The 12,976-nt window shown below is 39.0% G+C and overlaps 2 protein-coding genes across 2 annotated transcripts; both read left to right on the top strand.

Moving 5' to 3' along the window:
* The first annotated feature begins 469 nt into the window (after positions 1–469).
* On the top strand, positions 470–3,258 carry LOC112562973. Its single transcript, XM_025236619.1, has 3 exons — positions 470–789; positions 1,627–1,779; positions 2,136–3,258. Exons 1-3 carry the CDS (start codon positions 510–512, stop codon positions 2,369–2,371), a joined length of 669 nt encoding a protein of 222 aa, XP_025092404.1. The 5' UTR covers positions 470–509; the 3' UTR covers positions 2,372–3,258.
* Positions 3,259–5,860: 2,602 nt separating this feature from the next.
* Positions 5,861–8,927, top strand: LOC112562805. Its single transcript, XM_025236313.1, has 3 exons — positions 5,861–6,215; positions 7,104–7,256; positions 7,622–8,927. The coding sequence occupies exons 1-3, from the start codon at positions 5,960–5,962 to the stop codon at positions 7,828–7,830; spliced, it is 618 nt and encodes a 205-aa protein (XP_025092098.1). The 5' UTR covers positions 5,861–5,959; the 3' UTR covers positions 7,831–8,927.
* The last annotated feature ends 4,049 nt before the right edge of the window (positions 8,928–12,976 follow it).

Here is a 12,976-nt window from a genome sequence, read left to right on the forward strand (position 1 = left end):
TCCAGGTCACCAAATGCTACAGTACGATCTCCATTTCTAATTGAGCGATAATTTGCTCGACGCCTCAGTCTAGTGATGAGCAAGCTATCCTCGCGCTCGCTGCTCACCCAAGCACATCGCTTACACCTGTACCAGCTACTTACATTTACAACTATATCGTTATATAAACCTGACGATTTAGAAATAAACTGCAAAATCGCCCACACATTATTTTAAAAACTGTCTATTTTCTCTCCCCTCCTACACCTGTCTGTGGACTCGCCCATATGTCGTTGTACCTGAACCAGTCCACCTGGTGCCTGAGCTATTGCGCATTTGAGCAAAACTGTTTTCCATCATTAAAGATAATGAATAACTGGTAAAAGGAACTTTTTAAGGACATTAAATAAGCCATCCCGTTAACACCGACGACTTATATTATACTTTCCATTGCGCGTGACATGACAGTGTCTGCCCGCGTCCAATCAATGATTAGAAACCAGTCTGTACCCTGACAAGGCGACGCCAAAATGGCGGTGGGAAAACGGACGACGGTGTGGACAATATTGGGGACCATCACGGGTGCCTTGGGGATGGTCTTGACTATAATCTCCATGGCTACTCCCTACTGGATCCAGTCCTGGCTCGACAGGAAAACAGGAGTTGACAGCATGGGTTTGTGGGAAATTTGTTTCGGCAGTGATTTCGCTGCTCCCTGGCACGTCCAAGACGACCTGGGCCGACGGTACGCAGACTGCAACCATGTTTTGTCATACGAACTGCGAACCCTTCGAAAGTGGCTGTTTCCAGGTTTGTTGTCTGTTTATCTATAAGTATATAGCCTATAAGTACAGTACCTGTGGCTAAAATGTATTGTGCATTAACCTATATGCTTATGATTAGTTTATAAACACTACATATATCAATAGCCCTTGCAGATCCATTTCCGGGTATCGGTGTACTCAATGAAAACTACAAGAGTTGGCGGATTCCAATATCTGTTAAGGTTGATCCGTAAACAACTGCCCGTATTTACTTAATACCTTTAATAATTGCAAATTGGAATTTGAAAGTATCTGGTGATGTTCATCTGTGACGGCATTAGCCGTTTCACATCTTGAGCTTGTTAAACAGCACTGTAGGGTGGTGCTTGATTAGTTTAGTTTAGTCCTTGTTACTCCTCGAGGAGCACAAGGCCGCAGGTGCTTGATTAGAGCGCAGTTATTGTTAGCATTATACATAAGAGAAAGGCACCAGTATCTTTAAAAGTCTCATATTTCATTCTTGATGGATGCCAACATGCTACATCGTAGTATGCTTCAGGATCATTTATGTTTGAATTGCATGTGTATTGACATTCATATAGTTATGTTACAGAACCTGTTATTGCATTCCCAGTCAAGGGGCTTTCAAAATAACCTGATGGACTTGAATTGATGCAAATGCTTGATATAAACAAAACTAACTCACAATATAGAATCAGTATCAGAGGCTGTTAAGGGACATTTCTTTGTGTACCACATACAGTAAGACACACCCAGTAATGCTGCATTAAGCTGGAGGTACCTAGACATTTCACATCAGAATGATCTTTTTCATGTGAAAACAAGTTTGATATGAAGACATGTCTGTTTTTTGTTTATCCAGTGTGGTTTATCATTGTGGAAATCATGGTAACTGGAGCATTGATTGCTCAGCTGGTGGGCTTGATTTTTGCCATTGTGTACATCAGCAGTGCCTGCGCCCCACAACACGAGCACTTTACCCTCCTTGTTGCAGGCATTATGCAGTCTGTTTCAGGTAATTCCAGTAGCATTTGTTTAGACATCAAGTTTTTTTTCATTTCATTGATATGTCAGTTACTTTAATAGCTGAGGTGGTCACTGTATCTGACTCTCACCCACCCACTTGGTGCCTAGTGGCTAAACTGGACACACACAAACTTATATATATTTGCATATCATAGCATTCAATGCAAAAAAATATTATGAGATATTTATCATATTCTAAGATGTATGTAATAAAACTAACTGGTTTATCCTTGATTTTGGTAAATCACTTTTTTAAGTATTAAAAAAGATGAAAAGAGAGACATATTGGCAGTACTAGATTTCAGATATCTTTCATGAACTCGTAAAAGTGTGTTTTCTTTTCAGGAGCAATGTTGGCCATTGGCACCATGATCTACGCATATTTTTCTGGGATTGACGTCTTTTGGCTTCCCTCCCCTGACTCGAACTTTCTCTCTTGGTCTTTTGCGTTAGCTGTTGTTGCAGCTGGATTTGCTTTCTCATCAGCAATATTCCACTTCATTGACTTTATAAGATTGAAAATAGTGGTAGACCTGGAAAGGAGGGCAGAAACTTATGCACCTGGCTCTTCAAGGTATTAGAGAACAGTGTGCCTTTTGTTACAAACTTTGGCATCTTGTCACTCTCTGGATACTCACGGACAAGAGCAGACAGTCTGAAAATAAACAGATGATGAAAGTTATGTTCTGAAAGACAAGTGTGGCTGATAAATGATTGGGAACCCTTAAAAAAAATGTTCAGGTGCCTTTATTTGCTCATTTTGTAGTGGGAGTTGTGAGTTTAATTGACGTGAAATATGTGAAAGCGAATTTGAGATGATTTTAGAGTAAGGAGGACACTTGTGTAGTCTACAATAACATTCTGTACATCATCCCATCCCCTGCCACAATCACCAACACTTCAATCAGTTGTGATCACTGTTATCATTCAGTAGTTTTTATATTGGTTTACACCCATCTTTGTATTTTTAGGTGTGGTTTCACCATCACTCTCCACTTAAATATTATGCAGAAAATATGTTTTCTATATCTGTATTTCATAAGGCATAGCCGATGTTGACACTGCATTAAGCATCAAAGACCAGCTATGTAGAACTGCACTTGTATCTATAATATGGTTTTGCTTGGTAGTTGCATTTAGTATATGGTTTCATTTTATTTCATTTCATTTTGGAAAACATACAATATTCATCATTAGTAAATTAGTAATAAGCAATTGTGGAGAGTGGTAAAAAGAAAGAGTGTGTTGCCTGGGATCTTAATCATCTTTACATCCATTGGTGATCGTGTCTGAAAGAGAGACAAAATATAAAAATGATAATTGTAAAAAATATATACTGAAATATTAGGCAAAAAAACCCTCCTTGTACTTTATAATATTTTTATGTAAATAAATTTGCCAGATTGTACGATTTTTTAAAAAATATTTCATGTATACACAATGTAAATACATTTTTTCAGAAAAATTACTTTCTATTAGTTATTTTGTATACATTGTGTGTGTGAGTGTGAGGTAAAGAAAAGTGTACATTTGCTAACTAATCTGAATAAAAAATAAGCTTATTGAAAACTAAGCCAGTTTTAAACTTCATGAAGTATACAACACCTTAAAACTGATGTGTGCATCTTATTTGCTCTGATGTGTGTTCTTACCATTGCTAAGTCCTCTGTAAGGACATGTTTGAAGTACGTTAAAATCAAGATGCTCCCACCACCAACTTTCTGCTATAATCACACATCTATTGAGCTGTTTCATCTTGCATATCAAGTGATATGCAGGTGAAGGTTATAACCCTTCTGGAGGACAAACAACCTCCTTGACTTAGGTTGCTCAGTGCTTAATCAGAGGTTCTGATAAATTTGTTTTAATAGTAAAAGTTAATGTGTTCTTAATCTCATTATCTATAAAAGCGCACCTTAGCTAGTCTGGACTTAACCCTTTTTGACAAAATATGGAGGACAGTAACTGCAGTAAAGCATTTGGTGCATCTATTTGTAAATGACCAAACTTATTTTTAACATATTCTTAATCAGCAACTTGCACTGACACTGATCCTCAAAAAATTAGTAAATAGTATTTCGCCAAAATAAAAACTGCATCTATATCTTGTATCTATAAAATCCCATATTGTTGTGACCTTCAAAACTCAAGTTTACAAAATTAGATATATATCTCATTTCAAAAAAGATTGTGAAAGTGATGCTTCAGTAATGTCACATAATGTGTTGTCACTAAAAAAGTAATAATAAGTAATATAAATTATAATGCATTTTACAATCTTTATTTTAAAAACTTCTGTTTGGGAATTTTTCCCCTGAAATACGGTGAACACTATATCAATGTTTATACATCTTTGAGAATGTTTTGGGATGTCTAACTTAATAAAATGCTTGTTATTGACCCGCATTACCTCCTTCTCCTTGATGTTGATGGTCAGGCCAGTCATCGCTGCTTCTTCTGCGAGCCGAGTGAGCTTTGTCTGTGCGTATTGTTGCTTGTGGAACAAGGGTTAGGGAATGTATTACAGTCTGACCGTTTCACCTACCTTGGCAGCATAGTCAGCAAAGATGGAGGTACAGATGAAGATGTAAGAAGTCGAATAAACAAAGCCAGGCTTGCATCCCACACCCTACGACCTATCTGGAACTCCAAGGCTTTATCTTTACACACCAAGATCAGCATCTTTAACACAAATGTAGTCCTTTAGTATGGATCTGAGACATGGCGAGTGACAGATGCCATCACTAGCAAGATACAGACATTCTTCAACAGATGTCTGCGCCACATCCTCAACATCAGATGGCCCGAGAAGATCTCCAATACAGACCTGTGGGAGAAAACCAACCAAAAACCTGCCAGCCAAGACATCAAGAAGCGGAAGTGGGGCTGGATTGTTCACACCTTGCAAAAGCCAGCCAACAATTTAACAAGACAAGCTTTGGGCTGGAACCCACAGGGGAGGCGCAGGGTTGGGAGACCCAGACAGTCATGGAGGAGATCAATCCACAGAGAGACCGAGACAGCTGGCATGACATGGTCCCAACTGGAAAGAGACGCCCAGAACAATGTCCGATGGTGGGGTGTGATTGCGCCCCTATGCTCCACTGGGGGCGAATAGGAACAAGAAGAAGAAATTAATAAAATGAGTTATTTATTTCTGTATGCTAGAATTTTGTATGCTCTGTTGAGAACAGAGGCCTACAGTATTAACAGCATACCAAATGGAATGTGGAGAATCAGTCATTCATTATAGACAATTAAGGAAAACTTTAAGGTGTTGGCATCATGTAATGGTAGTGTCATATTTCACCTTAAAGCAAACAAATTTTCACTTACCTTGCGAACAAAGAAGATGTATATGTATGAGTGTAAAGTTGAGATGAAGTAATTAAGGTGGCACTGCAATAAACTAAAAATTAGACCTCAGTGAATTAATTGCAGAATTCTTAAAAACATATTACTATAGTTAATTTGTGAAATACTTATTAGATTATAAGAAGATCGAGTACTTATTATAAGTGCCATAAAACTATCAATTCATTGATTATATATATACACACATTATAAGACTGTAGGGTCGGTTGTACGTATAATAATAATGGGTATTTGTAATGCGCAGCACCACGACCAATTAAGGTAGATAACACTTGCTGCGCAGACCAATAATGATAAATGAACAGATAGTGGACGGCACAGAATGCAAAGCGAAGGATGAAGAGGATGAACTTTTTGGAAAACCTCGGCTTTAAAACAAACGTTGTTTGTCCTCCAGAAGGGTTATGACCTTTATTTGCATATCACGTGACGCGCAACGTAAAAATACTTAACACTGTCGCAGCTGCCGTCAGTCATCTTAAAAAGATGAATCGGCATCAGTCCTCATCTCCAGTGCAAAAATAAAAAGCTCCCAAGTCAAAGGTCTCCCTTCTCACCCCAAAAGAAAAATCCATTCAGAGATCTTTTCCTTTGACAGAAGGTCTTATCGATATATCCCCCCCCCCCTTTATTTCCCGAATTGAACCCGTCCAGGTGTCGTGACCTACTTTTTGCGTCAACGTAATGCCATCTAGTGCGGGGGTCAATAGAAAGGCATGGTGGGAAGGGTGTTGAGGTAGATTTCCGCCGCTTGTCGCTCAGTTAGGAAAGTTTGTGAACACACAGTTTCCATCATGGGGAGGGTAGTAGCCCTCGTCGGGTGTTTTTTCGTTGCAGGTGCTGTAGGTTGTATGCTGCTTGCGTTCGCCAGCCCGTACTGGGTGGAATCTTTCGGCGAGTTCGCTGACAACCGATTTGTGAAGGCAGGTCTCTGGGAGTTTTGTTTCGACGACTACACCTTTTATAAGGACCACAATGGCAAACGTTACCTTGGCTGCTTTTACATCTTCTCGCAAGAAATCAGACCTCTTTGGGAGTGGCTTTCACCTCGTAAGAAATTTTTCAAAATAATTTTAACCTTTTGTTATCTTTTTTCTTTGTAAATTGTTTACAGTTAACTGGTTTACCTGTCGGAATACCTCAGGCAGGTGACAATGCGGAAGCGAAGATAAAATGGCGACCGGAAACGCTCATTCAGATTGTTCGCTATGTAAAATTTATAAAATTCGAAAGTGCTTAGCTAATTTTGTAATGATATTTAATAATCAGTGTTTCGGAATTCTACTTCTTGGGTTGTATTTGTCGAATGCTTTCATCGCTTCGCATGAAGAACACGCCTGTGCTGTGTTTACTCGTGCACAGGTGTAGCCTTGCGTTTCCCATTTCTCTCTCTCCCAAAAACAGGAAAAAAGAGTCAGCATTGGGCATATTTATTTCTGACCATCAGCAAATACAGCCCCAAAATAAACCACAGTATAGTTATATATAGTGTATTGATAATATTCAAAGCGTTTTCTTTTGAAAAAAGGTGTTTTAAAAGATCCACATTAATTTGTTTAAATTGTGTTTGCCGTCGATGATGCATAGATGTGTGAATGTATATATTCTGTACATGTTTGCAAGTTAACTGTCTGCAAGAATAAAATCTGGATATCTTTTATATTTATTTTGAGCTGTGTTCAGGACCGTTCTCAACTGTTTGCCTCATTTATGCTATTGTGGCAAATCACCACTTGCACCATTTGTATACTTGAGTAGTGTTTTTTCCTACGTATGTCATTAAATAAAACCTATCAAAAATCTTTTAAGTATAGAACTGCCTAAATGTTGTTTACTGGAGCTTATTGTTAAATAAATACGGAGTCTTTTGGGGCATGATTTATTACCTTAAAATTGCCATCAGGTTCTTTATTGGTACCTGTCTGTGTTTTGTTGCAGCCTGGTTTGTGGCAATGCAAGTGATGGTGAGCCTGTCATTGCTGGTTCAAGTACTCGATGCCATCTGCTTGGTTTTATATATCTTCAGGCTGTTTCCCGACTATCTCAACGCATCTGTTCTTAAGGGCTCATCCATAGTCATGCTATTTGCATGTGCGTAACTGTCTCTTGTACATTAGAGCAATGACACTTTTTTCTGAAAATCAAATACAATTTTTATTTTCTTCCATAATTTTGTTTTTCACCTTTTATGCATAACTAACCTTGTGTAGGGTTAGGGAAGCACAGTGTATTTCATAAACATTGTAAAGTAATATCAGTAAATAAGGAAAAATGCATTTGGAAACTTAGATTCATTAGAAACAAAAAACAAATAGTCCTGTTGGTGTTAAATCCAAAGCTCAAATCACAATTTGTGAAGTCTTTTTGTTTACGCTAGACTGCAGTCAAATTTTCAATTTTTTTCCTAAGGAAATTCCATACTTAATCACTGTTTTTATTTATGCTTTACATTTCAGTGGCAATTATATTTGTTGTGCTGGTGGTGTTTGGAGTGAAGAAGGAGGACAGGAACTGGGTGCCACGACCTGATATGAACTACTTGTCCTGGTCATATGGTCTTTGCTGTATCTCAGGATTTGCCACTCTGTTTGCTGCATTGGCTCTCTACAAAGCATCTCAGCAAGAGGATGAAAAGGACCCATACAACTATCCCAAGAACACATGATCTGAGTGCACAGAAGGCAGATGAGAGAGAGATTTTGAAAGACTATCAAGTTAAGAGAACTTTAAATTGTTACATCTTTCTTTAATTCAACATATGCAGAACTAAAAATTTTATGGAATCTTAGTTTAGTTTACATTGTACTTGAACACATTTTGAAAAGAACCTAAAGATACTTTTGGCCTGATATGCCAATTTGGCCACTATTTTTGAAGCAGCTGCAGAGTGAGATTAGCAGTGTTGATTACCAAGAAGTAAACATCTATGTTTGTAAATAGGTGTATTAATGTATGTATGGTATTTGCATGTGTGTGATGTGTGATTAGCTCTGGTTTATATGGATACACTATTGGTTAGCAAATCAAACCATGTTCCACCTTTATTATATTATTTTTTTAAAATGTTTTTTTCTATAATCTGAAAGGTTTTCAAGTGTAAATATATATCTACATGACACCATTTATCACAAGAAATCTAAATATCATGATAGTGTCCTTATTTTGGGGGCAGGAGCAAAGTGTATAAATCAATGAAAATCAGCACTCTAGGCCAGGGTGTCTTTTTGGTGAACATGGTGTAAGATAGCTGTGTACTGTCCCTACGTTGGTCTGTAATATGCAATTACCTGGGGTACAGTGTGTTAATGATAGGCTACAATTACAGCAACTATGCATACACACATTATGAACACTTTAAAGAATTCCAATAACTAGATTTCTTAAGTGAACATATCATGTACAAAAGCATGAGCACAATTCGATGGTCTGTGCCTTTCAATAATGAGAGATGTGTGCAAGTGAAGTATTGCTCATATGCCTTTAGTTGTGTGTAAATGCCAGACTTTACATAACACATTGACAGCATATTTTTTTATGTCTATATCACAGTGATGCTGCATACATATCATAGCGATGTAACTTGTATATCATTTTATGTTAGAAATTGGTTTATATAATTGTCCCCATTAATCTCAGACTTAAAGTGAATTTCTCCATGAAAAAAATGCTGTTACATATTCCATCCCGAAGTGTTTCAGAATGTTGTATATATATATATGATGACATGAATTTTTATAGATTAAAAAGTTTAAATAAACTTTATTTGGCTCTCTTTGCATAAATATTTGTGTGGTTGGAAAGAGTATGATTAAATAAGTTTTAAATATTGTGTATAAACTGATCCAAGTAATTTGGTTTGTATTGAAAAAACAGTTAAAGGTACAGAGATGTGGCTGCTCAATCCATTGAAACAAACCAGGAAAGGTGGGCAGTTATGTTGTACATCTGTTATCAATGAGGAAAATGTGCAGACAATCCATGATAGCAGCAGAAGTAATTTAAGGTATAGTAAATATTGTAAGAAGTTTAAAAGAAAAAAAAGTAAGGTTATTAAATTAAGGGCAGGGAGGGGGTAAGAACATGGAATATCAACAGTACCCAGGTGGTCACCCATAGGTACTAAACGTGCCCGACGTTGTTTAACTTCAATGATCGGACGACAAATGATGTGTTCAACATGTATGAGTGTCGGCAAAAGACATGGGATTATTAGCAAATGTAAAGAACTCAACACTGTTCTTAAAATTTAGTGATAAAAGTGAGGAGGCTTGGGTACATACCTTACTTAGTCAGGGCTCCCGAGGCCATGATACTTTTTACAAACCGGTAAAAAGTTAGGTGTTTTATGGCGTCCTTAACAACCTATAATCAATGTAAAGATCTTCCAGGCTGCGTTCAAGGTAAACCGATGCCCTAAGACTGTCGACAGTACTAGAGAACGATAATACCTCCTTGGTCTTTCTGTCCCTTAACTGGCAAGACATTAACACCCAATTAGTGTTGTAGGTAAAGTAAGAGACTACAATAATAATAATTAAAAATAAAGCATTGCGAAAGTCATCGAGCAGCCCAGACAATGATGTTTTCCAAAGAACCTACCACACGAACTGCTGTTCAAGGGAGGTAGCTCCTATAAAAAAAAATCTTATCAACTAGTCTAGGATTTCTTTCCCTTTAAATTCTGACCACCTGTGATCAACGGGAGGGGAAGGAATTTAGCGTGCTAAGCATTTACGATTTGTGAAGGATATGATATGACAGGGGTGTCCAACCCACGGCCCGCGAAGGTGCCTCATACGACCCGCTTATTTTAACCAGACACAATATAATTTCATTTTTTACCGTCAAGATTTCCGCCCGCGAGATTTTATATCATGTCCTACGGTGCTTTAGTCTGTTGTGCCCTGTCCTTTGGCAGAAAATCATCCCCCGGTCTGATCTGAACAGGTGATGGTAGCTGTCTGGTGGCTTGTGTGGTCTGTGCAAAGCTTTGATGATGGTCTTCTTCTCTGTTAGGCTGATCTTGTTTTATTCCTGCCTGGATTCAGCTCCTAGTTTTTCCGTCCTGTCGGCCTGCTTATTACCTTCATTACCTCAGTGTGAGAGTATCTATTGAAGTATCGTTCTTAGGCAATTGGTAATTTTCAATGCTGGTGTCATAATCATCTTATGCAGCTGGTTATTGTTAGCAGCTTGTACAACAGACAGGGCATATTAGTAGTACATTTTGCCTTTATATAATTTAATGAGTATATTATACATCCAGCATTCCTCAAGAAAAACAACACTAAGCCCTGTAAGTAAACACATTTTATGGACTACAGCAATAAAAAAAAAAACAACCTAATTTATTTCACGTGACCAAAGAAGCTGAGCAGATGCTTGATGCCAACGGTGATGTGGTGCACCTGGCTTTCGTCCTTGCTGTTGGGATGAGGCCTAGTGACCTCCGGTAGAAATTTTTTGTTTTTTAAGTACAAACCGAGCAACTGCGTAGAAAGGACTTTGACCAGCACCTTTCCTTAATGCTAACGGCAAAAGTCGTTTATCCTTTCTAGAACTGGAAAACAGTCCACAACTGGGCAACAGCTACCCTCTCACCGATTACTCTGTTATCAGTTCGCAACAGAGATTAAAAATTATTTTCAAATTTTCTCCTACTGTCCTCTTTTTTTTTTTTATGTTACTCTCCAAGGACGCTGCAAATAAAACAAACAAACAAACAAACAAACAAACAAACAAACAAACGGAAAAAGGGAACAGCACATACACCCCAAAAACAAAGACACACATGTCAAACAAGCAATGATGCAATCAAAGAATGTTGCAGACTTGCAGAATGCAACGAGCTGTTTGGTGCAGCTTTTGGTTGCGTCGCGTGCACCAGACAGCAGGTGCACGCGCTGCACAAAATATATTCCACTAAACTGTATATTCTCGAAGCACACGTCACTCCTCTTGATCGATGATGTAATATGTGTTTTGGCTGTACACAAAATCGGACGGTGCCATGATAGAACGCAGAAGTACACATCACCAATAAACTTAGTTCTCTTTTCTTCCATTCCTCCCTCAATCTTTCTCCTTCTGCACTTTCTTTTGTGCCTGTCTACCTGTCCGTTTCCCTCTCTCTCTCCCTATACCTACCTCCTACCTACCTACCTATTTGTCCATCTTTCTGTCTGCATCTGTCCACCTGCCACTGTTTATTTGTCATTCGCAGGCTTGCAACAGAAAGCCAGGTGGCCGGTACAGCATCGTCCTCATGAACAGAAACATATTGATCTCGTGTTTCCCCCTTCCCCCAGTCAAAAACACCCTGCTTGAAAAACAGTTTTTTTCTTTTGCCAAAGCAGTATTGCCTCACTGAAGTCTGCTGTGGCACATTAGGACTGACTGTTGAGCGTGAGATGCACCTCTACAAACATAACAACGCACAGAGAAAGGTCAACATCGTTACGTCACATGTATACACAGTTAACACGTAGGGCGTAAGTTATGTCTTTGTAGATGGTAGGTACGAACTGTGTACTGAGTTATTTGTAGAGGGTAGGGACTATCCCTTTCTCATGCCGGTTGCATGCGTAATAGCGGCCACTGGCGACTGGACCTTCAGAAGTCCAGAAGTTACGAAGTCGCCTGAGCCACCTGGGGAAACGATGACCAGACAGGACGGGGTGGGTGTGTCCACTGGCACCACAGGGGCCTGGGAAAGGTTGGGACGTAACCATGGGAAAGAGAATAAGTAGCGCTAGTAGCTTGAGAGTTGAGAGGGGCTTTTTGAATTTGGAAGGGAGAGTGGAGAAGCGGCAGTCCATCCGCTGAGGGAGACTGAATAAAATCTACAGTTGTGCGGCATTTTCCATCTTTGTTGTGTTCTTGTACGACTAGCCCACCCCTACGTAGCCATCAGGGACAGACGTGTTGGTTACAAACATTTAGTCTCATCTCTGCTATTGGCTGAGAGCTTGTGCGTTGTTGACCTTTTTTTGTGCAGCGTGATGTTTGTAAGCCTTTATTATTTTGAGAACGGAATTGAGGTATATATATTCACCCAGATCTTGAGAAACAGTATAGAACAGCTCTAGTTCTCTAAGTGATTATCATCTAACATCTGGAGTTGCCACTGAAGTCGTAAATTCAACAGTGAGACGACGAAAAAAAAAATGGTAAAAATACTTCAACTTCGGTGGAAAAAAAGAAATACACTGCCCAGTCTTTTGTAAGTTTTAACAGTGATGATGTGAGAAAAGTGCCGTTTGAACTTTCTCCTTTGTCAGTAACATTAAGGAAACGATCGTGACTCTCGACGAAGGCGGTAAGTGGGAGGGACGCGGAACCGAAGTGGGCGTGACCAAACCTAATTAAGATTCACGCCTGCGCGAAGTGTCAATGTGAAGGCTTGTCTTGCGTCGTCTGCTACGACGGTACACAATCAGGAGGGGAATGCAAGCAGCAACATGGTTGGATTCATTGGCGGAGGGCGAATAGCGCAGGCTATGGCCAGGGGATTCATCACTTCTGGTCAGTTACCTCAGTTCACGGCCTTATTTATAGCATTCTTTTCTTTGCATTAGCTGTAGTCACTATAAATAGTTATAGGGCTAGGCCAGAGAGTTGAGTATAAGCTGCAACACCTCGAACTCTGGCGCAAATGCAACGCACTGATTTCATCATCACCAGTACCGTTTTCTCACTTTCCATCTCAAAGCATCGTTTTGTTTGTTTTTCTTTTGTTTTTCTTTTTGTTACAACTAGCAGAGACACAACTAATATAACATTAAATATATATAGCAATATTAAGTCATCGA

The sequence above is a fragment of the Pomacea canaliculata genome, linkage group LG4, assembly GCF_003073045.1.
Source record: "Pomacea canaliculata isolate SZHN2017 linkage group LG4, ASM307304v1, whole genome shotgun sequence".
Classification (NCBI taxonomy): domain Eukaryota; kingdom Metazoa; phylum Mollusca; class Gastropoda; order Architaenioglossa; family Ampullariidae; genus Pomacea; species Pomacea canaliculata.

Bases quoted from the DNA above. Each gene is read 5' to 3' on its own strand.
- LOC112562973 (XM_025236619.1), top strand. From the start codon at position 510: ATGGCGGTGGGAAAACGGACGACGGTGTGGACAATATTGGGGACCATC. The intron at 790-1,626 runs GTTTGTTGTCTG...TTGTTTATCCAG, and splicing joins TCGAAAGTGGCTGTTTCCAG to TGTGGTTTATCATTGTGGAA. The intron at 1,780-2,135 runs GTAATTCCAGTA...TTTTCTTTTCAG, and splicing joins CATTATGCAGTCTGTTTCAG to GAGCAATGTTGGCCATTGGC.
- LOC112562805 (XM_025236313.1), top strand. From the start codon at position 5,960: ATGGGGAGGGTAGTAGCCCTCGTCGGGTGTTTTTTCGTTGCAGGTGCT. The intron at 6,216-7,103 runs GTAAGAAATTTT...GTTTTGTTGCAG, and splicing joins TTGGGAGTGGCTTTCACCTC to CCTGGTTTGTGGCAATGCAA. The intron at 7,257-7,621 runs GTGCGTAACTGT...TTTACATTTCAG, and splicing joins CATAGTCATGCTATTTGCAT to TGGCAATTATATTTGTTGTG.